General features: G+C 52.0%; 1 protein-coding gene across 8 annotated transcripts in view; it reads right to left on the bottom strand.

The window, feature by feature from the left end:
* bru3 (CUGBP Elav-like family member bruno 3) overlaps positions 1 to 26116 on the bottom strand; it is a 74614-nt gene that overhangs the window by 18655 nt on the left and 29843 nt on the right. For 4 of the 8 annotated variants that reach the window (XM_037212334.1, XM_037212340.1, XM_037212335.1 and 1 more), the window contains 4 exons: positions 19606 to 19617; positions 10712 to 10840; positions 2955 to 3034; positions 85 to 240 (listed from right to left, as the gene is read on the bottom strand). In XM_037212334.1, the coding sequence (XP_037068229.1) occupies positions 85 to 240; positions 2955 to 3034; positions 10712 to 10840; positions 19606 to 19617 (377 nt within the window). The remainder of the gene's footprint in view (positions 1 to 84; positions 241 to 2954; positions 3035 to 10711; positions 10841 to 19605; positions 19618 to 26116) is intronic. The other 4 variants (XM_037212336.1, XM_037212339.1, XM_037212341.1 and 1 more) reach the window with 2 other exon arrangements.

The raw sequence follows: 26116 nt of genomic DNA, 5'->3' as shown, positions 1-26116 counted from the left end.
TGCATTCCGCCACAAATACTGCACAGAGCAGCCTGTGTGTCATCTCGCATTATCACCACACCTGGGTACCCCATGTACACTCACATTATCCACCACCTGGGCGTAGGTTCCGTAGGCCCCGAACTGGTTGAAGACGAACGGCGACAGCAGGCCCATGTTACCCGACATCTGCTGCATCCTCCTCAACTGGCGCTCCTTCTCGGTGTCGGCAAACTTGACCACTAGACTAGACGATGCTCCCTGAGGCGGCACAACAGGTCATGGTGAGGTCAGACCTACCGCAGTCAAGGGTCACCTCAAGACCTGTCAATCATTCATGTCAACGGATTTCAGTGAAGTGGATCACCTCGGGCCGACCTTTTAACATGGCTAGAGCCTGAACTTTGATCGCTGCACGTGGGGAAAACGCAGACTACATGAGAGTGGGTGACTCAGGTCAGGAACGGCCGCTTGATTGGGCGTCGTTCCTTGAGCTCGGGCCACGGCGAAGCAGGTCATGCAGGCCGAGCGACGTATCTCGATGATATTCCCTCAAATATGGTATGATGGGTGCTTCGCAAACAGGGTGAGGCAACCGGTTAAAGGAGGTGTGCTACTTGTTAACGCCCTATTTTTTAACACCAACTCTTGGGCCAAACCTTAACGCGAGATTTGAGGGCATGGTATGATGCTGCGGAGATGCTTGAGCTGCTTTGCTAATACTTTCGCGAGCATGATTTTGCGCAAGGATGCTGTTGTGACCCCTTATCAGACGTCAGGAGGGCGAGACATACACCTCCACTCTAATGAGGGCAACAGTGTGATGGTCATAACGCGAGGTGTCTTTCTGACGCGGTGCACAGTCCGATCCTATCCACCTCGTACACGAACCCAAGTGAGTAGGATTCAAGCTTGCTGATGTCTCGTGCGCCAGTGGAAGGTTTTGGACGTAAGTTTTAGGGGAAAATACAGCTTTGGTGGGGACACATCCTTTACGGTGGTCAAATTAACTCACATCATTTCTAACTCGGCTCAGATCTTAGACGGTGGAGCTGTTTGGGGAATAAAATGTGAATAAATTTTGGAGCACCGAACCGTAGCCTAGTTCAATCCGTACATGACGGAAAGAAGACAGCTCACAATCTTAAATGCTAAATCACAGCAAACTAGATTCGAAACCAATAACAAATTTGAACGATCGATGGCAATATTCCAGCCGAGCTGCACCGTTGAGTGACAGCCGAGGACAGCCTGTCAACTCGAGCCTGACACCAGCAGAGAGTCGAATCTGCGCCCAGCAAAACTGGCGGCGGGCAGCGAAGGGGCGCCGCCGAGGGCCGACGGTAACTTCGGACAGCAGTGAGAGCCGTCACATGGCCAACTTTGTAAATCCTTCAGCGCTAACCGGATCTGGGAGGAAAGTTTAGCCGCCGGCTGAGGCTGCCAGGGCCAGCTCACAGGCAGCGAGGGGCTGCGAGGCAGTGCTGGGCACTGCGCCGTCGCCGGTCACTCCATCATTTCCGCCCCACAATCAGCACACCCTTTGTATTTACTTTCAAACTCATGCTCTGAATCTTGAAGACCTTCACTTGAGAAAAGATTGCTAACACGGCGTTAGCCACTCGGCGAGCTATTCAGGCGGCAATGCCCGACAAATGGATGTCTGGAAGCGCGGAGAATACTCCTAATGACCTTAAAGTGATTGGCCTGGGCCTCGGCGCGTCTGTCGGAGCGCGCCGCCGGCCGGCCCAAGTTGGACCGACCTGAAAAGACAGATTGATGGCCCGTTAAGATCACCTCAGAGCACTATCAATACACTGATTTACTGGAGATCTTTACGACTGGAAATGGCACGCGCGCCGGCCGAATAATTCACGGCTGGGGTGGAGCGCGGACGCCGACCCTGTCGGCCGCCAATTTGAGAAACTCCGCCGGCCGGTATCGACCCGGTCAACAAGCGCGTGGGGCCGGCGGCAGCGATCGGCGGCAGCGGCGGCTGCCGGAGGGGGGCGCACGTCCGCGCGGGCCCGGCGTGCCCTAATGGCGGCCCGCGGCGGCGAACGTGGCGCGGACCGGCGGGCCGCGTCATTACACGCGCGCCGTCCGCACGCGCCACCCGCCTGATTGGCGCCGCCGCCAGCGCAACATGTCTCGGTGACGGGGGTAATGAGGGCGCGGCGCACCGGCCGCGTTCGCCACCGGCGGGGCCTCAGGCGGCGGCGGCGCGCCACGCTTTGGAGCCCGACCGCCGCCGAGGCCCCAGACGAATTAGAAATGGTTTTGGCGACGAGGTCTTCTCTGGATGTCCGGGATGACTTTAATTTTCCGTGCCAGCTGCTGGTCCGCGGCCGCCGCGTTTGAGAAGAGCTGATGTCAGGGAGGTCCCGGCGGACAATGTCGTCACAGTGGGAAAACCGACTGATTATAACATAGTTCTCATTCAGCAACGAAAGGCTCGACTTAAACGGTTGCCTTCAAAATTACCAGAAGAATGAAAAACAAACAGGATGAAGCTTTCGGGAGCCAGTGCAGGGAGGGTCTTTATTAGACTGGGCGGGGAGGAGCAGTCCGCTATCCTTTGCCCTTCATCCATCATTTTCGGCAAAAACTGATCTTCAGTGGAAGAGACCAGTGCCATTATGTCCGAAAATGAGACAATCTAAAGAACAGGTTGGGTGTAGGATGACGAGGCGCGGGACTACATCGAACGAGGTAAGTTTCCAGAGCCTTCTTACACGTCACGCTCATGCAATATTCCGATTTTGTTTTGATGTCTCCCGTTTTCGGAAACGTGATATTTGCGAGAAAAAAGTTGTCCTCACGCTTGCTCATGATCACATTTGCACTGGTTACAATGCATATAGGGATGAAAATAAAGCGCACTCGCCGTGTTGAGCAAAATATGAGGTGTACAATGCGCCATGAAAAAAACACAATGCACAACGTCACAAGAAACATAGTCGGGCAGTACTTACGGGCATCGTTTGACTACCATGTAAACTGTTGATCGCCGCCTGTGCTTCTTGGTGTGACGAAAACTTCACAAAAGCACAGCCTGTGGAAACAATGACGTCATACCAAAACATCACGCGGTGGCACAGACATGCGGTAGTTCATCGATGGCGAATTATGCCTGAGCACAGCCATGTTTGAAAGAAAATGCTGGGAGAGGTAACACGTGATTCCCATCCCCAAAGACACAAAATGCAAATGACGTAAGCTACGCAGCCAGCTTGAGTAAAGGTTACATGTTAAATGCTGTATTTTCTAACGAATGAGACAAAACTGTCACGGCTTTCATAAGATGCTGGGTCCGAAACCTAGGAAGAGTCATCTCTTAGACATGTCACATTTTACAAAATTATAATGCTGGTGTTGTTGCTAAACGTACGTTCATTGATCAATATGTATCCGTTTTTCTAGATTGTTTTAACGTTTGAACATAAAGCCATTTAAACCATACCTAGCGTGCCGTACATTTCCTTCCGACGTGTGATCCAATTAACAACAACGTTGCTCCCATGGACTTATGAAACGCTTCAGCTAACGCTCACACGCTAACTAAAGCGCTTAGTAGGCTATGCATATAACTTACGAATGGCTGATCACGTTGCTGATGTCTGATGGCGACTGCATATTAGATAATGAACAACTGTGTACTATGAACGCCTAGTGGTGGTTTAGACTGAACTTGCATTCCTGCTTAGCCACATGCACGGGAACTCGGTGGGCTTGGGAGGGGGGGGGGGGGGGGGAGGGGCTACTGAGCATTAGGCCAATCACGATGCAAGGAATAAAGGAGATCAAACTTTTGTCTTATCCTGATGCTGCACCAGCTTCTCGCCTATGCGTTGTGGTCGTACTGCACACCGCTTTGGCGAGATTACACAGCTGCGCTCTGGTGTGTCCCTTGCTTCTGTGGTTTGATGCGCTCAAAAAAGCCTCCTCGAATGGCTGGATTGGAAAAGGCAGTCGAGTTTTGTCACAATCCCAAAAAATCATAACTGATGATGACGTTAAAAAAACGTTTAAGACCACACTGTGGTAGCGTGCGGGACACAAAATCCCTGCCTTAAAAGGCCTAATTTGAAGGATTTTGGTATCGAGGTTTTCTCATGCACTTGCCGTTTGTTGATAAGCACCTGCCAAGCTGCTTATGGACGAATATTACTATTGCGTTCTTCAGGTCGTGCTTCAACATCTTATTCACTTTCCTATTTCATGCATAGTTATGACACCAACTCTTTGTGCGGGTTCTCTTAAAAAATCCTTTCCTGTCGTCATCGCGCCCAAATATCCGCGCAAGGAACGCTACAGGCCAAAAATCTGCTCTCCTCGCGCTTGCTGCCTTGCGAATGATAGCTCAAGCTGTAGATCACTGCTGTGAATTGTGTCCACACCATAGACATATGAATTTGCATAAAAGTACGCTCTGGGCAAGCTATGTCAATCTTCTCACTAAGGTAAGCAGGCCACTCGTTCAGTTATCACATCTTCCCCATCGGACACCATCGCACAACCATGTGAGGAAACCAAGCCCATACATGAGAGTGTAAGTCACCGCAGGCTGGATTCTTCAGAAATTCCTGACACCAATTCAATCAGTTGACTGGAGCAGTCATCAATTGTTATTGCTATCGTCACAACAATAACCATAATGGTTATAGTTATCGCAATCAGTGGCTGGCAAGATCCCAACGCTATGTTATAGCTCAAGCTGATAGTAGACAGAGGCTGCATCGGAGTAATCTAGCATGCCATGTAAGCCAGAACTGAGTTCATGGTTGGAATATTTGGACATTGGGATCAGGGCAGGGCTCTTTGGAAGGTCGATACAAATTGGCAGCACATGCGACCTTTGTGAGGATGTGGAACATGCTGTACAATGGTATCATAAGTTGTGGAGGCATAACAAAGAAGCGTGTCTCTTCCTCCTGTTGGCAATAGATGGGCCTTAGATCTCAGAATTAGCGGGAGCCAAATGATTCCAAAGTTGTGCATTTTCATCTTGGCCCGGATATAAGTTTCAGCGAACTTTAATTATGATGAAAAAGGTGGCATTGAATTTAGAATTGATGGTTGAAGGAGGTAGCATAAGAAACATTTCGTTGGTATAGGGCAAAAGGTGTCAGGAATTTCGTTGGTACATGAAACTGCACCCATTACGGGAGTCTTGAGAGAAATCGCTTCTACTAGGTGCATCGCGGGATAGGCTGATCTCCAGGCTTTCGGACACACCGACATCTACCGGAGGACCAGCGAAACTCACAAAAGCTTGACTCGGTCCGGTTCCCCCTATGAACCACATGGCTTAGTCCTTTCCGAAAGTCGTCATGCGCATAATTTTAAAAGGACTTCTCTCACATACCATTCTCTGGTTCATGTGGTGGCTTAGGAAAGTAACAAAAAACAAGTTTTTTACAATAGAGCAAAGGACATATGAATCTAGAACAGGGCGACACAAACTCGAAAACGTTCTGCAGCCCTCACACACGCAGCCAAACATGTGAACGGAAGGCCCGTCTCGTTTGCCCAGCACGCGTCAAACGGCCAGCAGGGTGGGCGCTGCGGGGTTTTGGCTGAGACCGCGGGTGCGTATCACATCCAGCCGGAGGGAGGGGGCACTACCAGATTTTGGCTGGGACCGCGGGTGCAGGTCGCCCCGCAGACGGCCCGGGCCTCACCTGCGGCCGCCGGGTGAAACGCACTGCAAATCAGTGGGACCTTTTCAGAAGTCATCATCCAAACAGCGCCATAAAGGTCGAGCTCATCACTTCTGGTCGCTGGCTTCGGGAAGTTCTAAGAGGCAATCTCGGCGAGTTCTCTTCCAGGAAGCTTTGAATATGGCCGGGCGTGGAGCCGGCAACTGCTCGATTACGACTTAAGCACACTCAGTGATGGCAGGTCGAGACGCCATTTTGAATCTTCGGCGGCGAAAGATTGGCTATTTCTTAGCGATGAACCGCTGGGGAAGGTCAAAATAAATACAACAGTTTTGAAATATTCGTACATTTAATGGCTTCTTTCGACTGCATTATGGTTGGCCATCAAGTATCACCATTAACCGATCGCTATTTTCAGCATTGGGGCGCTGACAGATTTCCCCTTGACTCTGCCGTTCTACGGGAATCACTGGCTGCAATAACCCAGCACCCTGCCGAAAGAAAGCGCCACATTGTAATACGATTCACTGATTATGCTAATGAACCCAGAATAATTATAATAATTTTAGTGAAAGTTAAGCCATTATGTTGTACTTGTGTAAAACCCTAAGTTTTCGTGATTTTGGACACATAATATATGCTGCTGAATGTGAAGTCCTTTTTTTCTGAGAGCAAAGAAACGACATTTAAGCGTCCTAACAGAAAGGGAAATCCAATATCCGGTCATCATTGTTGAACGTCATGACATGGATATCGCTGTCATGCTCCAGCGTTTACGGCCAGGACGAGCCCGTAACAAATGCTCGTGTTCTATCAACTTTCTATATTTTCAAACAGACGGCGAGAGCTGCAAAATAAAGCCATACCGAAAGGCCCTCGCTTTTATTTCTCTAGGAGATACTTGATGCACTTGAAAACATCACTACCAGTGGTGCATACTTCGGCAACAGCCCTCGTGTGTCCATTGTGTCAGCTGCAGACGATCGGACGCGTTTGCGGCCCACTTCAGCACCTCTTAAGGCTAAACCACAAACGCCACTGACAGCAAGCCCCAAATGGGTGCAAAACAGGCAGACACACTTCTGTGTACTGCATTCTCCGTACTCCGGCTGTGAAGAGTAGCGTTGAGCTGACGCGTTGTTCAAAGAAAAAGCAACAGCTATGTCTGCTGCAGATAAAGGTTTTTTGAGCAAGATTCGACTACTTCGCGCATATCAGATGGGACGCAACTGATAGCAAACAAGCAATCTGATAACAGAGAATGCTTTAAGCTGCTGGATATTCGGCATTATGAGCTGAGAGTTTGGATAATACTGAAAATAATCGCTCTTTAGTGTGTCAGCGATACTGAATAAACCCTCATCAAGCAAAGGTTGGTTATATTGAGAACCTCAATAATTCGAACATGTGTTCATCGTCACGAGTGAACAAAACTGACCCAAAAATGAACATTAGAACTAGCGCAATCCAAATGCAGAATAAGATTTGAATATGAGCAAGCACTGCCGAGAGAAAGATATTGCAATGATCACCATTCGAGCTACCCTCCTAACACAAGCTACACAGTATTCCGCCCAGTGTTGTACGAAATACCGATAATCAACCTGAAAGGCTGCCATATGTTGCCACATGTTATCATATACCGAATATAAGGTTAGAAAAATCCTCACTCTCTCGAATGAGGAGTCTCTCTCTCTCTCTCTCTCTCTCTCTCTCTCTCTCTCTCTCTCTCTCTCTCTCTCTCTCTCTCTCTCTCTCTCTCTCTCTCTCTCTCTCTCTCTCTCTCTCTCTCTCTCTCTCATCACTCAACTCGAATGAGGGCATCACGAGCATCAGTCCAACCCTTCAGGCCCTACGCAGTACACCGTTCTCCTCTAACTGCTGCGCGACACAAACGGCCGAGCAGACAGGTTTTTATTACCCGTACCCGTATCAGGTCATAAAGAAACTTGCCAACTTGTATCAGCGTCGACCACGACCAGCCAATTATTTTGTAAACGTGTATAACCTAAACAACGTTGGTCGAACCAAGTCACAAGACGACGTTTGTGTGTTCAGCATTGGACGAAGGTAACGTACGTGCAGCGATTGTAATATTTTGAGACTCACGTTATATCTTACTGCTGCCGACACTTGTAGTGTCTGATACCAAGACTATGTATGCGACATATCAATGATATTCTTAGCTTCTGAGCCCGTGAGTTGGACTCCCAGCGAGGGTTTTTTGCAAGAGTCATTGAAGACGACACCAGCATCTCGTTCGGTATGGAACACACCGCATAGAGTGTGTTCATTCCATTCCTTTTATTCCTCGGTGACCTTTTTGTGAAACTAAATGGAGACAGCATCATAGAACGATGCTGTACACCTATTCTTGCCACTCCAATCATACTGCATTACAGTGCAGCACACGCCATAACTACCAAGAAAGCCTTTCCTACATGACAAATGCGAAGAGTGTCCTATATTACGCAACCTTCTTATATTTGTATTATCAGGCTACAGTGTATGTGTCCTCCGATCGGCAACTGTTGCCTGCTAGCGATTTGCTTCCCTATCCTTGAACTCGGTACGTGCCATCGAAGCCTTTGACGCAGTCGTCCGTGTTTCGGGGAGCCCTTCGCACTGTAGTGTGCTTGGATGTTTGGGCGTCAGAGCCTGAATGGCCAAAATGTTCGTGATGTTCGTGCAATGCAAGCTATGTTTGTAACAAACGCTTTTTAACCTATACTCGGCTTAAGTAATCGTCACTGTCCAGCCTTGTCTCCTGCATTCCATACAGCCCTCAGCGTTGTAACGTCGATAGCATATTAGTAAAGACAAACTCGAATGACTGGCTGTTTTGGCATCTTTGTATTAGCAGATTCTGCACAAATTTGGAATATTTTCTGTATTTCACATGCCTTTTCTTTCCATCTCAATATTTTGCTTAACCTTGATCACTCGTGACAGTTTCAAAACGTCCGGTGTTCTCCATATAACGAATGGCTGCTTGATAACTTCGTTTAACCGGTGCCTTCTGTTGTATTGAAGGTCATTTTTCAGCAAAAGAGCTCCCAACTTATAAAACGGAAGACGTTGTGCTTCAATACCTAGATGCGCTCTACCTGAAGCAGAATACAGCATTCAAGACTCATATAGGACATAATGGTATAAAGATCAAAGTCCAGCCGAGAAGGGTTTGATGCACGGATCGCGCTCATTATTCCAGCTGATCTCAATGACGAGCCAAGCGCTCCCGAAACACTAGTTAAACATCTTCAGATAAATATCGTGTATGTTACAAGGCTGCTCCGTCCTTGCCGTCATTAATGTACGCTGCCCTTAGCCATTTAATTATGAATGCAGTCATTGCTCCGCTGAGTGAGGTCACCTTCAAGTGCCAGCCACTTCATCAAATGGGTGTCATCATCATGAGTTCACACGGCGATATTGTGTCTTTGAAGACCAAGGGACGGCGAATAAACCGGGAAGACTCGCTCATCACAGCCGACGTGTTTTTGCGGGATGATGTTCAGCACCCAGATACCCCGTGAGCGCGCGAAACGAGACGGAAGTCACAGTCTGCCATCTCTGAGCATCACGTCACTTATTGCGAAGTGCACGGTATACGCATGGTCTTAAACGCACGACGTTGCTGGCGTCTGAAAACGAGCTTACACAATCAGAGATGCCTGCATGATTGCGGGCACATGATTGAGTGGATTGTGGATTGCCGGCAAGTAAGAAATATGGCTGATGGCTCGAAATAAATGGCGGTGTTTATGCGGAGTGATTGGAGCGTTCTTCCTTGCATGGGATTTGTGTTCGCAGAATGTGAACCTGATCGCTCAGGCGCTTTTTCGTGAGCTATTTTTGTAGCCAGCGTATTTTCAATGGACAACCTTTAGCTTATTCTAGCTTTGATGATTGAGGTAGAAACAAAGTGGCTGCTTCATATCATTTTATTGCTAAGTTAAGCGGAGTGGAGATCAATCATGAGACTTAAGTTAAGCGGAGACTTTGTAAGGTTAGATCTGAAAGAAAACGGGACAAGAGAATCAACAAGAGACAACGTTAGGTGTGAAGAAAAGGTCCGTGACATTTGGGAGGTTATGCGTCAAGAAGGGACGCATGTGCATAGCCCTTTGAAGGGCTGGGGTGGTGAGCGGTTAGTCTGGACACGCCTTGCGGGGAGTTGGACAGCCAAGCGCAGAGAAGTCGCGGGTGACATTTGGGAGGACGAACACTTCGATCTGGCTCGGAAACCTAAGCAGATTGAGCTTGAGCGTATGGTATGCATGGCCAAGGGAGTACATATCAAGGCTGACAAATGCATAACGTGAGAAATCAACGCAGTAGTTATATTACTTCAACGGCATGTTGTAAATTTCTAATGATCTTAGGGGTTTAACCAGGTTTATTCATGTATGCTATATGGCTCTGATTTGAGGGGAGGGTAAGGTATTTTTTAGATCGCTCTATACACCTGATGGCGGTGAGATGGACCAGGTGCTAAAGCAGGCGGGTGCGGCCCAAGTGCACATACGTGAGGTGATCAACAAAAAAGTAATGGCGCATGAGGTGTCCGTAGCGCAGTGGATAAGACGCGCATCTGGAAAGCAGGAGGTACAGGATTCGACTGCCCGTGTTTCCCGCCGTTCCTACCAGGGTGAGGGGCATGCGATACTATACATTCTCATCTGATATCAGTATCCCACAAAATACGCACAAATGCACTTAAAAATCAACGCCGTGAAACAAGCTTACGTGGCAAAAGGATGTTGCAGAAACTTGCGCTATGCTGGAAGTTCTAAATAAGCAGCTACAACTAAGATTTCTACAGAGTTAAGCGCAGCCCAAAACATTGGTGATGCAGCTGTACATGTTGAAGCGGACGTGAATCATTCAAAGCATACCTCAAGGACAACATGCATACAAAAATTCTGTCTGGCGACATAAGGCAGCCATCATATCGCGTACTAAACCGATAGCAACGATATAGAAGGACAAATAATAAAGTTCGATTTGCAGTAGTTTTCTACAGAAGGCTGCAGCCTCGACCCATCTTGTTCTGGATTCGTATTTACCTTTGCTAACTCCGTCAACTCCACGAAGAATAGTGCACTCTTCAATTGGTCCAAAGGGCTGAAACAGCTGTTTGACGTCCTCTTCAGTCTGTTGCTTACTTAGCATACCAATAAAAAGTTTCCGGTCTTCTGAAACAAATCGATACTCGATTACACTACAGTTGATAGTTCTGCAAGCCTGTGCGGGGTTCAGCCCGATCTCTGAGACATCAGCTTCACGAAAATCTCAGAGCTCAGAGGCTTGGGTCGACGTCCTTATAACGACTGCATAGCTTCAATACAACCAAACAGCCTTGATATGTTTTATCAATTAAAGTGTCATTAATGAGGATTCTCAACACAACTCAGAAATGAGTTGGAGCATTTTGCATGCGATGGGTCACCAATTCTGCACACGGACGCATGGTGTCATGACATCCCAACATTACAGTAACTCGGAGCCGCAGCGTGCTTTGAGCAACACGACGCCTTACGTACACAGGCATAAACAAATTATCCGTACTGTTTAGGTACAGCGTTTTAACTTTCAGTGAGACGTATCAGCCTTTTTCAGGATGGTTTACTTGACGAAAAGGGGTGAAAGAGTGGAGCAGCTGATTTATAAGGTGCCAATAACAAATTCACGCTCTACATCTCTTCAACGTGTCTTGTGTTGTTCCCAACAGCAGCTTGAGGCTGTTGAGCCTTTCTGTTTGGGTCAAGTCTGTCAAAACCTCGTAGATCCTCTCGCTCGCATTCATACCTAACGTACGGGATAGTGTAAAGTGCCCACAGGCAATGTGCTCACAGGCATTTCGCCATGATCTATAGCCCAACGATATTTCATGCAAGCGACTATAATGTGGATCAGCTCTATATCAACTACACCCAGGTCTTTTCTAGATTGGTACTCCTTGATGATGGGGCAGCAACGATAGAACCCCGACTTCCGGTGCGTCAGTGTCAAGCCTCGATGCGCACGATCTCTTCCCGCCACCCCTTCCGTGCTCCTCTCACCGTTCCTGCTCTCTTTCTCTTCATTCCCTTTCATTTCTCCCTACTGTAGGGGTCCGGTCCGACCCCACTCTATCCCGTCGTTGGAGCCAGCCACGCTAATCATCGTAGGCGACCAAGCGACCTGGCTTGACCTCGCCGGCACCGGGCGGGCCCGAGCGGCCAGCGGCAGCGGCGTTCTGACCCGCGTGCCATGGGTGTCTGTCCGTAGGCCCCTGCGACAGCGCACACGCCAGACTAAGGCTATATCTGCCGATTTCGTAACTTTGTTAACGCAGTTAATACGATACCGACGAGAAAGTTAATTGTTTCGGACGGTGCTTAACGTTTTCTACCTCGCAATATCTCGTCTATATCCTATTGCGCTTTTCAATCTTTTACTCTCTTCGTTTTCTTCTGCATATCTTATTCTACCTCTCCAACTATTCCTCGAACTATTAGCTTCCTCCTCACTATCTTTCTCTCTCACGCGCCCTCTCTCTCTCTCTCTCTCTCTCTCTCTCTCTCTCTCTCTCTCTCTCTCTCTCTCTCTCTCTCTCTCTCTCTCTCTCTCTCTCTCTCTCTCTCTCTCTCTCTCTCTCTCTCTCTCTCTCTCTCTCTCTCTCTCTCTCTCTCTCTCTCTCTCTCTCTCTCTCTCTCTCTCTCTCTCTCTCTCCCTATCTCACTCTATCCTGCCCTTTTTTCTTTCCCTGCCTTTCCGTCCTTCCCTTTCGAGAAGTGGAGAAGGAGAGCCAGCACAGCGGCAGCTGGTCGCCGGCTACTCTCGGGTCACCGCCGGCAGTATCCGCGGCACCCACAGACACCCGGGGCTGCGCAGCTGGCTCCATACCTGAGACACAGCCAGCTGAGGACCACGCACGTGTTCCCACGCCCAGACGGCTCTGACCCCGCAGCTGGCTACTGGGTGCAGACCGAGCTACTTTCCAGGCGCCAGCCGTGCCTCCGCGGGTTCTGGTGGGCGGTTTCGGAGAAACCGACCAAGGAGCCTCAGAGTGATGCCATCACAGCCAGTGTTGTCAACTTCGCAAGCCATGCTCGGCATGTTTTCGGCATTTCGTAGGTGCAATGCATTTCCTTTTCTGGAAGTTATTGATCTGCTAGCATCCATGTGTATCTATGATTCACAAAATGCAGTCGGAAACTGGTTGTCATTTTCCCATCACTAGACTCGTACGCGAAATAAGCATGTGCACGTGGTGTTTTCTTATCAGTCTGATCCACCGGCAAACATGCTCTCCAAGCTTCGTCTGATGACGACCACTAGTTATTGCACTGTGGTAGTTTGAATTTGAGGCGTTTTTAGTGCTATGATGAAAAACCAGATTTTGTTACGGAACAGCAGGACGTTCACCCAAAAGTTCTGAGATATCTGTAGTCTGGTACAAGCAATGTGCGAACGTTCCACCATCCGAAATATGGCACTGTGAGACGAAGGTTGAGTCAGTTTAAAGTGGCAGAGACGGATGTTAAAGAGATCAACTACGGACAGGGCGTCCCCGAGGCATTGACGAGACCAATCTCCGAGAGAAAAACTCGTAGAACAACACAGAACAACCACGGACGAACTTGTGGGCACCACGAAGTATCTCATTGAGTCCGTCATTGCATCATTGATGAAGGGTTCAGAACGTCGGAAGTACATCATAGTAGATCAGACATGGATCCCACTCCACAATTTCCAGGCTGAGAGGTAGTCCAAGTAATGGAAGCGCATTGGTTATCCACCACTCTAATAGTTCCACCCGTGCGAATCCGCTGAGACCATCGATTATGTCGTTGCTGGGGGACCAAGGGGGCGCTATCCTAGTACACTGCAATGCAAGTTTTGGTACTAATAATGTCTTGGAAATCAGCGCATAAAGAAGGATTTCAGCCTGACGACGTATTGCAATGTGATATGAATGACTTTGCAAGATTCCGAGAAGAAAGCAGAAAGCACCTCAGGCACCGCTTGAGGATGACAGTGACCACCAATACTGTATTGGCTACCACATGCAACACTCGATTCAAATCATTGCAGGGTTACCACATCCCACAAACGTACTGCAAGCAATGGCCCAACCAACCAGTGCATTCTCAAGGTTCTTGAATTACATTGGTCTTTTCCCCACGCAGCCCTTGGCACGACTATATAAGATACGAAATATTCTCATATTTGCGCAGAATGAACGCAAATACCAAAAATCGAGCCGGCACCTCACCCTTCACATTACCATAACGGCGCTGAAGCACGTCTTTAGCAAACGAAACAGAAAGGCAGCACCCCACCAAAAATGAAATTTCGCTATCAAAATTCACGACGTGGACTGACTAATTGAAAATGTAGTCGATCCCAACGCCACAGGGTAAGACCAGCACGGCCACGTGCGAGTTACAAATGAACTTGAGGTTCCATCCAGAAACAGAAAGGCGGACGGAATTCAGGAGGGCATTAGGCCCGGGGCGGCGGTTCGATTTCCCTGTTCATAATATCCGGCTCTCCATCCATCACACAGAGCAGCGGCGGCACAGAACGATCGGTCTCCTCCGGAAGACGAATATCCCAGTTATAGGGGCCGAAATAGCGCCTTACCTGCTTTAGATTCATTTTCATCTATATGCTGCCCCGGGGAAGCGACCAGCCCGGGAACAAAGAATATCATTCACGGTCAGCTGCACCGACCCACCCGCCGAGACAGACGATTGGACTCCAATCATGAGGTTAAACGGTCGCTCAAGACTGGGGTCAAGTGACGAAGCGCCGTGCTCAGGCGACCATCCGGGACGAGAGGGGGGGGGGGGAGTGGAGGGGGAGGGGGGATGGGGTGGGGTGAGGAGCGTGGCTATTGTATGGAAGTCATAGCATAGCCCGACGCCTTCCCCACACTTACAATCGTAAGTGGATATTGCTCATTTCCAGGAGATATTACTGCACACTTACAACCAGGTGAACCCATGCAGTTTCACACGAAATGAAAACACGACCGCATGACTGTTTCGTAGGGTGCCCACAAAAAGTGCAATCTTGGCTGCTTAAGTTGAACTAGTGACATATGGCCATAATTTGTATTCCTCAGCATAAAATTGCGAATTTAATGATCTTGTCCTTGTGCAGGAGCATCTCATAAAATACATGCATGCACGATATGCGACTGACATTGTATCTTAACGCAATCTTGCATTAGACTTAGCCTAATCTTGAATTGGACACATCAGACCTAGCACAAACAAATGTACGTCATTTAAGCAAAATAAAGATACATAGATGTAGGCAAGAAAGGTCGTCATGTCCTGCTTTTGTTGTGTTTGGCATTATGAGTGCTGCATGTATCCTAATGATGACACTATGCTCTGCATTTCCCATCACCTTTGGACCACCTTTCATGTCATGAGTATTTGTTCACAAACTCCTCGCAAGGTTTTGATTTAAACCGTCACCCGGCGTCATGCATTTGTAAAGTGACTCGCTATGTGGTCTGACTCAGATTTGTCGACTGGGCATCAGCAATGTAAAATTGTCGTACTTTCGGTGAGGCAATCGCTAGAGAACCATTTTATAAGAAACACCCGCAACACTCACAGCGGCACCAATCCTAGACTGTTTGTGCTAGTGAAAGGGTGTCCTGCAGACTGTGAACACTGATGGTATTCCATCCTTGGACGACATGGACGGACGTCAGATGTTCCCAGTGTACCAGCGAAATGTCCGTGTACTTCCGTGTGAGAGGGGGGGTGAGGAGGAGGAGGAGGACAAACACTGCATGGCGTTTGTCCACTAGCATTGTCGCAACGGCCCACCGGGGGAAGCAGAGGTGTGGCGCCACGATCATGCGTCACTGCTCTTTCTAAACTTGTTCCGCCCTGAAAGCCGACGGCCGTGGAGCCTCTGCGACACCACAGCCCATGCCTCACGCCCACCCATCTCCGCCGCGTGACGGCAACGGGCAAACCCCAGCAGAGACGGCGAGAGCAAGCTTCCCTCTCAGCAAAGCAGGGGATCGGAGTGCCGACCACTCCCGCGGGAAATATCCAGCACTTTGACTTCTGGAACAGCAGCAACGGCAAAGCCGGCGTCGCAGTTGACCACGGGGCCCAGGCCGGGTGCGATCGAATGGCCAGTGACGAACGGGCTCTGACGCGCTGCCTTTTGAGGCTGTTCGTCCCGCCAAGGCAGCCGGAGCATCTCACCAGCCTGCGGTGATTAGCGCCGGTGAAGATTGAGAGAGTATTGATCGGATCGAATCGACCACCGACGAGGCGGTTTATGACGGTTTGACCGATGGCCTCCACGGGTCAGACTGACCGGAGCAGGCCCATGTGACATTCCCAAGACTGCCAGTCGGGACGGACCTTCAGAGGTCCCCAGCTTTGGTGCGAACCTCAGGCCTTGCGAGTGAGACTGATTAATGGTCAATCTGAATTAAAAACATGCTACGTGCAACAACAGGAAGGCAGAGAAAGAGGCAGAGGCAGAGGAGGAAGAGGAGGAAGAGGGGAAGGAGGAGTAGGAGGAGGAGAGAAAAACGGAATAAGGGAAACAATGAAAGCACAAAGACTGTCTACGTTCAACCAAGTCTGTCTGATAATCGTTTCAGCATCCAAAACCAAGCGGACGTACAACCGTCAACCAGAAGCCATTTCGCTGCAGCTCTGCCTGGCCCCATCCCCAGGACCAGCAATCAATCTGGCCCGACCGCGCCCCAGGGCGGCGGCTCGTAATCACGGCCTACAGTCGGCGCGAGGTCAAGCGCCGGGCCCTGGGGGCAGCGAGAGGCCTCTTCGCCTCTTCGGACCGCTGACGAATCGTGCAGCGTGCCCGCCGAATACAGAGCAGCCGCGTAATGCTCCTTTGAATAAACGGATGCGTCGGAATTTAATTTCTCCCAGCAGGGTCTTTTTGAGGCACGGCGGCTGCGGCTCCGCGCCGGCCAGCGGGGCGGCCGGGAGGGATCCGACGCTCGCCGCCGCTGCCTGCGCTTCCGACTCGCTTCGCGGCGGTGGCTTCGGCGAAGTCCCAACACTGCCAGCGACACCCGCACACACGTGACCGCCGCATACCGACCGCACGGACCGCGGAGGAATTCGGATTTAATTAGTGGCAGGATTAGCCGAGCAATATCCTATCTACCACGAAAATTGACGCCATTTGTCATGCTGTCACGACGTCGGAGAGTGCCGCCCGCCGGGGGTGGCGTCACGCCCGGTATCATGTCTCAGCCGGCGGCGCCTTCTGCAGCACGTGCCGTCGGCGCCTGAAAGCATCGACTGCGCTCCACTGCATGCCCGACAGCATCTGGAGAGACGAGCGAATGATGGGCCGCCGTAGATCTCTGGGCGCTGGCGTCTGGATCAGAGACGTGAACTGGACCGACAGCTGGCACCGGCACCAATGTTGATCGCTTCAGCGGCACATCATTGTACGATGTGCCGTTCTTGGTGTGAAGATAGCGAAGTAAGATGGTAAGATAGAAGACAGCCCAGTAATGTGTGACTGTTGAGACCTTAACGCAGCCCGACTGGCCGTGACGTTGTCATCCTTCACCGCAAACACGTCGGATTAAACAGCGCTGAGGCGCATCGAGCAAGCTTCTGGTGTTAAACCTACAATTATACAAGCATCCTGACGCTACACCATCTTCCCCTCGACGAAAAAGCTCGTGGAGATAGCAAGTGAGTCGCCCCCAACCACCCGTTGAAAGCATAATGCATTTATCTACGTCGGCTAATGCAAGCGAAAAGCTGACATTTGCATTTCATCATAAATGTCAATGATCCCATATCTACGTCGTTGCGTGAACTATGATACAGAAGGCCAAAGTAAAGACGGAAAACCATATGGAACTGCCACCATCCAGCGAGCACCCACGGGAGACACCCGCTCCGTCATAACTTGCGCTTAGTGTCAATTATGGCCGACTCAGGACCGACACGAACGTATGTCCCTGCTTAACCGAGTCGTCCAATAACCCGGCCGGGAGATAAATAATCTCACCCCACCCCAGCGAGCTGCCCGCGTCTCTCTCTCTCTCTCTCTCTCTCTCTCTCTCTCTCTCTCTCTCTCTCTCTCTCTCTCTCTCTCTCTCTCTCTCTCTCACTCTCTCTTTCTCTCTCTCTCTCTCTCTTTCTCTCTCTCTCTCTCTCTTCTCTCTCTCCTCTCTCTCTCTTCTCTCTCTCTCTCTCTCTCTCATTTCTCTCTCATTTTCCTCTCCCTTTCTCCTCTCCCTCTCTCTCTCTCTCTCTCATTCTCTCTCTCCCCTTATCTCTCTCTTTCTCTCTCTCTCTCTTTCTCTCTCTCTCTCTCTCTCTCTCTCTCTCTCTCTCTCTCTCTCTCTCTCTCTCTCATTTTCTCTCTCCCTATCTCTCTCTCTATCTCTCTCTCTCTTTGCATGAGGCTATCGGTGCATGCATGCAATCTATCGGTAGATGTATGGAGCCTGTCGGTGCATCTGCCTATACTATCGCCAGCTATTCGTCTCCCTTGCGCCTCCTACCTCCTCCGGCCCCACCCCTCTCTCCCACAGCACCAACTACCATCTCCCCAAGTTGCCGCGCCGTTTTGCCAGATGTAAATGCGGGCCGGACGGCGTTTGCCTCTCTAGCGATCAATATTTGATGACTTCTTTCTAGCGGCGCCGGCCAAAATAGCGTCCCAGCGGCGAGGCGCCGCCGGAGGCACCAGAGCAGCACCGGCGACGCTGGCTCCGGTCTGGCCCCGGCGGCGACGGCGTCGGCCACGTTGACTCTGGGCTGACAGCGGCTGGCGGCGGCGCTCGCAACACTGGCCCCCATCTGACAGCGGCTGGCGGCGGCGCTCGCGACACTGGCCCCCATCTGACAGTGGCTGGCGGCGCTCGCGACACTGGCCCCCATCTGACAGTGGCTGGCGGCGCTCGCGACACTGGCCCCCATCTGACAGCGGCTGGCGGCGGCGCTTGCGACACTGGCTCCCATCTGACAGTGGCTGGCGGCGCTCGCGACACTGGCCCCCATCTGACAGTGGCTAGCGACGGTGCTCGCGACACTGGCCCCCATCTGACAGTGGCTGGCGGCGCTCGCGACATTCTCGGCGCCCATCTCGCTTCCTACTGCCCCGCCGCCCGTCGAGTCACTGACCGTATCGCATCGTCTCATTTAGAAAACCTTTAGCGGCCGGAAATCGCCAGGAATCCCGCCCGCAGGAGCGGTTGTCGGTGCGATAGATTGTGTCTTTTGCTCCAGACGCGCGCCTCCAGCTCGCGAGAAAGCGGGGAAGAAGGGAGGGAGACGCGTTGTGCCTCCACGGCCCGAGATAAGGTGCCTCACGTTCGTCCCAATATCCCCTCCCCCTAGAGAGCGCCTCTGACTGCGCCGGCAGGAATCGGCGACGGGCCCGGCCAATGGAGACTGGAGCCCGCTGGGCCAAGCTCGCGCCGCTAAGTTGATTGCTGCACCAGTGGCCGACGGTTCGTCACATAAGGCGGCCATAACGAACGTCAAATCTAATCCGCCAAATCCGATTTGGGGCTGGCTGGCATGCGGGGCCGCGGGCTGCGGCGAGCCGCCGCCACCCGACGGCGCCGGCGGTGCGCGGCCGGCTCCCGGCCCGACGTCGAGCGAGTCCGCCGCCGACGGCGCAACAGAGGCCGGACGGCTCCATCTCCGCTGCCGTGCCGTCCGGCACCCTCCCACCGCTCGCTCCCCCGGCGGATCGACGCCCATTTGGACCTGAGTCGGGCGCACCGCCGCCCATTTGGGCCTAAATCTGGTGTGCCAACGCCATCCGTGCCCCGCCGCCGCCAAGCGCTGCGAGCGGATGGGGCATGGGTGCTCGCTGCTCGCCCGTTTTGGAGCTGGGTGCCGTCGGTGGCCGTTGGATGTCAGAAGGTGCTGGGCGCTCTGATACGTACCGTGGAGGTGACGCTGCTCAGTTCGCGTCAACTCACCGTTTGCGTTGTCTGAAACAGAAATAAACAGGTTATTCGATGGTTGTCGCAGTTTTGCAGTTGGGCTGCCTTTGATACTGGTCACTTGGCCACGTATGCCGCACCTAGGGATGGCAGTTACGCATGATTTCAAGATGTATACTCTCCAAAAATATATGCTGGTTACGTTAGTTTGCAGCATTTTGCAGAGCAGCTGTTATTTCGAGGCGAGGTACATGTGAACATAACAACTATATGTGTAAAACAGTAGAACGTTATGATCACTACGGTTGCTTCAACACCACATGTGTATGCAATCTCTTTACTTAACTTCCTTTGAATTCCAGGGGGACATGCTCCTTTACGACCCCATTTCCGAAGTTTTGTTGCAGAATAAGTATTCTGAAGGCCCAGATGTGTGTTTTCGCAACGACATCATGCTTCTTTTCAAAACTGTTTACGAAATGATCTTGGGATCTCTTTGATGAGACTGGCAGGCCGGTAAAGTTCATAAAAGATGGCTGAATGAGTACCTGATCCAAATTGAAAAGCCAGATAAACTGAAATTGAATGCATAGAAGCATGGGAAGCCCATTTCCGAGCTTTTGACGTCTAAATAAGGGACGCACGTACATATCTTGCAATATGGAGCGTTCGTTTCAAGGTACGGATGTGCGGAAATAAGGATCTTTTCATGTGCGGCGCTCATTTCCTTAAAGCCTTATCTGCATGCGTGTAATCCATTTAGTTTTCGTTGTTGCTTGGTTTTGATCATCTTTTTTCTGTAAAATGGTCGTTTTGGCTGAATGTGATGCTCGTTGGCTGGGACAGTAACTGGACGGGGTTTGGTCAGTGGAATTAGCTCTCCTCATATGTAGCTCAGTTGACCCCCGCGGCCATCGTTTGGGACCGTTTCTCCACAGCTGGCATCAGGCTCCGCGACACTATGGCTATATGTAGTTCGATTGTCCTGACTTCTATGCCTTTAATGCATTAAAATACACCGTTTAGTGAGGTCGGCCTTCCGCTAGTCCAATGACATTAACCTAAAACGAGACAGCAGACTTAATTAGCCGATCGAAATAAACGCCTGAGCTAGAACGCAACAGAAGGCCAATGTCTCGCAGTGCCGACTCAGACAGATGAATTTCATTGCGAGGAAGTGCCCAATCCGGCGGGCCGGCCGACCCAAATGCTAATTGGGCGCCGGCTGGCAGCAGCCGCGGACCGGCGGCGCGCCCGCCGTCCGCGCCAGCTGCGCCGCGCCGACTCATGTATAGAAACAAAGGCCGCTCGCTCGGCTGACGGGCGGGCGTCTCCGACAATCACAGCCGCCAAAGTCCACTCGGGACTTGGCCGCTGTCAGCCGCAGGGCTTCCAGAAGGGTTATTAAAAACCAGCCGGCAGCTCGTCTGCTCGCAGAGGGCTTCCGGCGTCTTCGAGATGTCTGAGAGGAGACGCAGCCTCTCTCGGATGCCCATGAGGAGATCGCAGGGTGTCCGTGGTGCTCGGTGGTGCTCAGTATGAGCTCTGGGCGCCTACGTAGTGTCTACAAGAGAGGCCCGTGGGGCCTCTGCAGTATTCAACGGGGGTCCGCAGGCTACAGTGCCCGTGTTGTACGTGGCGGGAGCTTGAGACGGATCTGGAAAAATCGGCCGGATCTTTCAGTTCATCCCAGAAACCCCAAAGAAGCCTATTGTACTTCCGCACGACTTGACAGCAGTCCCTGCCACAAGAGCCTGTGTCCCTCAAGGTGCGTCTCTAACGCTTTCTTAGCTTTTGAAGATCCTGTAATGGCTTTGTCAATCAGAGGACTAGGTCGGCTATGTCTATTCGGTGAGAGCCTGCATCGCCCGCATCCCCTAGAGTTGCCAGAAGCGTGCAAGTCGCACTCAAAGAGAGCCCGCAGGCCCTACGGATGTGGAGGCCGCCCCCAATCTCAGGCCTAACCGTCTACTCGGCTGACAATTACGGCGCGTAATCTGCCGGCTTAGCACCCTCGTGGCGCGTAATTTTTGGCTCTTCATGCAGCCGCTCATTGGATTTTCATCGACCTAGTGCTGGGCCGGTCAGAAGAATGGCAACAGATGGCGTCCGGCTGAGGCGGCGGCTTCTGTATGGCTCCAATGGGCGTCATCAGAAAGAGGGCGTCTGCGCATGCGCCGAAGGGCAGACGGGGTGGGGGTGGGGGGTGGGGGAGTGGAGTTCAGCTCAGGGCGGCGGCACACCCAGGACTCTGTGCTGCTTGGATGGCCTTGCTTCGAAGCACCCAAGCTGTCTCGAAATGATAAGTTGTTGCGGCTTGACGTAAATTATAAAGTGTTCTTGTTATGATTAGCAGGTTCGTTGTTTGGCAACAATCGACGCTGGGCAGTGCCAGCCAGTGTAGCTATCGCGGACAAGTTGCGCCGACCGGCTTCTGTGAGTGGTTCGACAGTACTAAATGAAGCAAGAAGTGGAGAGGTGAACAAGCAAATGCAAGCGAAAGTACCCGACACGCTGATAGTTTCTGCTTTCAGCATAGGCAGAAGTAGACATACCATAGTCAAGCATATTCTAATGAAGTAATCCATGAAATGCATGTTTTAGGAACCTGCTCATGATTATACAGGTCCATGGGAAGTCTTTATGGTATTTCATTAGGCATCCAAAAGCCTAATTCAGATATCCGTACATTAATAAGCGTGGATCCGTACATAGACGAAAGCATGATGTACGTTAAGCTTATATCGAGTTCTCAATGCGTTCGCGGCAATGAAATACCAAAACAGTCAACTGCTTTCTTGTCAACCAACAGCATGCCTGGTTGGCTTTATATGATCTTTTGGGAGCTCTTTTAGGTCGTAACTCATTAACGCATATTGCTTTCTAGGAACTATCGAGCAGCGAGTTAGGATGAGTTCGTAATCTCCTGCTGGAAAAATTAAGCTCGCTAACTAACCAGCTATAACGCCACTCATGCTTGGAGGAAAGCCGATTCGACGGGACGACTTTACCATCAGATTTCAGGAAGTGCTGAGTCCGACAGGTGAGACCCATTATTATCATCGCGAGAATAAAGGGATCGGAGTCAACCGAGAAAGGTCTGATAAATTATTCCAGACCAACTTGGAAAAGCTTCTAAGGGTGGCAATCCCAAGGGAACGCGCGAGTTTCGCCTCGTACCGCCGAGCTTAGCAGCGCTGCAAGGATGGAAGGAATCAGAAACGCCAGAAGCCGAAAACCGGCAAGTGTCGGGATCAAACGCGCAGGACGCCATTTTAACACTCCGGTGGAATCATTATCTAGCAAGGACACCATTCAGCGATGTTCTCGCCGAGTCACGAGTGCGACAACGGGGCGTTTAGGCTCGCGGTGACGCATAATGAATGGCTGGGGAGGGGAGGGGACAGCGGGGGTTATCCGCGGTGCCGCACCGTCACCCACCAGGAGCAGCCAGGGCGGCCACAGGCACCGGCGGCGATCTCGGCTCCGTGTGGGAGAACAGGGGAAGGAGAGAGAAACGAAGGAAAGAGAGAGAAAGACCGACACATGAAGCTACATAGAGAAAAATATAGATAAAAAGATGGTGGGAGGGAGATTAAAGGGACTGAGTTGGCGTGAGGTGATTGGAAAGGGAGAGGGTTCAGGTGAAAAGGCTGAATGAGAAAGAGTAAAATACAAAAATACAGGGACGGGAGAACAGCAATTAGAACAATTACAATTACAACAATTAGAAGTGGGGCGTAAAAGTAGGACATACTTGACGGAATCCTTACTTCCACTCTTTATTCACCGTCTGCCCTCTGTGAAAAAGCAATGCTCGTCTCACGAATGTGTTCGTAGGCTACAACAGGCCAGTTAGTTTCACTAGCACGGTCGCAAGTCGCGCGTCTCCCTACTGCCGGACGACGGAGTCTCGGCGCCGCTCCGGTCGGGCCCGGTCCACCTCATGGTCCACCTGCTAGTCCTCCTGCTGGTCCACCTGGCCGCGGGCGCCGCTGCCGCAAGATGACCTGAGCGATGAGGACCTTCCAATCGATGGGACCCGGGCGACCGGCGGCCAGCGAGTGCAGCACGTGCGAACCAGCCCGCCACGGGCCATTGTGCGAACGTCGCCCGTCCGACCGGGGGAGCGGATAATGAGCGGCCGAGGCGGCCCGGAGCGCCCACCGCTCGCTGGGGAACGAGAGGCGCGAGCAGGGCGCCAAGCTGAACTGGTGCCGCGGCCAGCTGGCGCCCGTCGGGGGGCGGGGGGGGGGGGGGGGGGGGCCGCGAGGGGAGCGATGTGCAGTGGAATCGGTTTTGCGGGATGAATTGCGATTTGCCTCCGATCTCATTTTCACAGAGAGAATAAGATGAGAGCCCCGTTTAGAAACACAATCACGAATGGCTGCATGGCGTCGCCGTGGAACCTACCCAAGAATATCTCCCATGCAATCGCATCCATCATTTCAGCCCGGCGCCCAAACGGGACACTCTGCTGTACCGCTATCAAAGTCGGACCTGTGCCGAGAGGGTGGCGCGTGATATAACGGGGGCGATCGGGCCGAGCCTACGCAGCGGCTGCTGGCGCGGCCGAAACGACCGGCCAGCGCTATTGGATTAGCGACCATACGTTTTGAACAAGCTAATGGGCATCGATTGCAGATAGTAGGCGAACCCCAATCACCTATTTGGCATTTGGTGGAATAAATATTTCACGGTGGTTACATTGGCTCAGCGACGGCCGGCGGGGCCGCGCGGGCGGTCGGCACCGAGTCCTATCGATTGGCCGCCAAATGTCCCCTGCAGCGGCGGGCTGTGCCGCAGCGCATAACACGACCTGCCCGCGGCAGCACGCGGTGCCGGGTAGAAGGCGTCAGTCATAGCCGCCGCCGCAGAATTCCGCCTGTGAAGAGGCGTGGAAGACATTCATGCTGCATTGCGTGGGTAGCTCATTCAGGAGATGGATTCACTGCAATAACGTTTAGTGGGCTAATGATTCCCATTTGTTGAGTATTGCACCAAAATAGCGTAAGAGGGAGGCTCGGCCAGCAGGCAATGCAATGATGGCCCAGTCGTTTCATCGGAAATATCTGCCCACGCACGATATTATGCCCCACTGGGTGTCAGATAACGGCGGGGGACACCTGCCATTGCTGTCGTAGCCCACGACTGGCTGTAACGACTAACTTGACTCGGGTCAGCACACACCAATGGTGCGAAAGCTGAAAGGTTGCCGCTGCAGCAGCAGCTCTGCACTAAGCCAGCTGAGCCAGCACGCTCCGCCAGCTGCGGGCCAGCCTGAGGCTGGCAGCTTCGTGGACATGGCTTTTCGCCTGGTGGGCCAGCACGACCGCCATGCGCCCCAATCCCCTGGGTCACCGGGGGCCGCCAGCACGTTATTGTTTCCAGTTGAACCCTTTGTCTAGTGGGTCGATCGGTCCACCCGAGTGCGTTGCCACCACAACCTCCAGCGCGCAGCTCGAATGATAATTAATCCTGGCCAGAAACCGGGGGCGTGGAGGAGAGGGGAGGTGGAGAGAGCAAGTGAGCAAGGGAAAGAGCGAGTGAGCAAGGGAGAGGCAAGAACGGAAGGCAAGTGTGGGAAAGAGCAAAAGAGGCAGAGGCGAAATGCAGACAGAGAGCGAGAGGAAGAGAGGGGAGAACGACAGGAAGAACAAAAACGAGAAAGAGAGAGGAGAAGAGGGAGAGGAAGCGAGAGAGCGAGAGCCAGAGCGTCAGTGAGCGCGAGAGCTCCACAGTCATATATTTAGAACGTTCATCTACGTGCAGACGCCTACACTTTACTAGCCCACGCTTGCATGGTGACTACCGTCGTTTCAGCAGTAACATTTTATAGATGAAATTTCCATAAAGTCGGCAATAAATCTTTGGCGAGCAAGAGGGCTAGGAGCGGCGTGCGGTGATGGATCGCGGAATATGAGACGCGCCGGCCTCTGCTGGCAGCTGCTCGCCGAGCCACTGGGCCAGCGCGGGACGTCCCGGCCGCGGTGGAAGGTCAGCCGGGTCAGCTGGCGCGCAGCGCCGTCGGCCCGCCGATGCCCGAGGTCATCAGAGATCTGTCGAGGTCGCCCGGGGCAACAGAGGGCGCCCCAGCACAGCCGAAGCTCGGCCGGGGCCGGGGCAGATGCCGCACTGGCGGAGGACTGGTCGCGCTGCCGGGGCCCGATCGCTGGCTGCGAGGATCCCGCGACGTGTGACCTCGCACGCCCACTGGCGCGCCTGGCGGGGTCTTCGGGTGACGTCACGCGACGTTGCCGGCGGCGCGAAGTCACATCATCGAGTCCTGGGCGGGAAGCCGCTCGTATCGCAGAGTGAGCTGGTCTTCGTTGGACAACAGGACGATTATCGGACTAATTTCCGTGACATTCTGCCCCTAATGTCGTCTGTCAGACGGTCGGGGTCAAAGCCGAGCGTGCTGTTGACGCATGCAAGAACATATTTTAGGCTGCTGTCCGTTTCCCAGAGAACAATGGCATTCAAATAGTCGTAAATAGCTCCGAGCTGGTGAATTAGCTGGGCCTTTGGCGCACGGTGGTGAAGGTAG

Source organism: Pollicipes pollicipes, unplaced genomic scaffold, assembly GCF_011947565.3.
Source record: "Pollicipes pollicipes isolate AB1234 unplaced genomic scaffold, Ppol_2.1 Scaffold_3087;HRSCAF=3621_pilon_pilon_pilon, whole genome shotgun sequence".
NCBI lineage: Eukaryota > Metazoa > Arthropoda > Thecostraca > Pollicipedomorpha > Pollicipedidae > Pollicipes > Pollicipes pollicipes.
The sequence above is the reverse complement of the archived record's forward strand: the minus strand, read 5'-3'. Positions and strand labels throughout refer to the sequence as shown.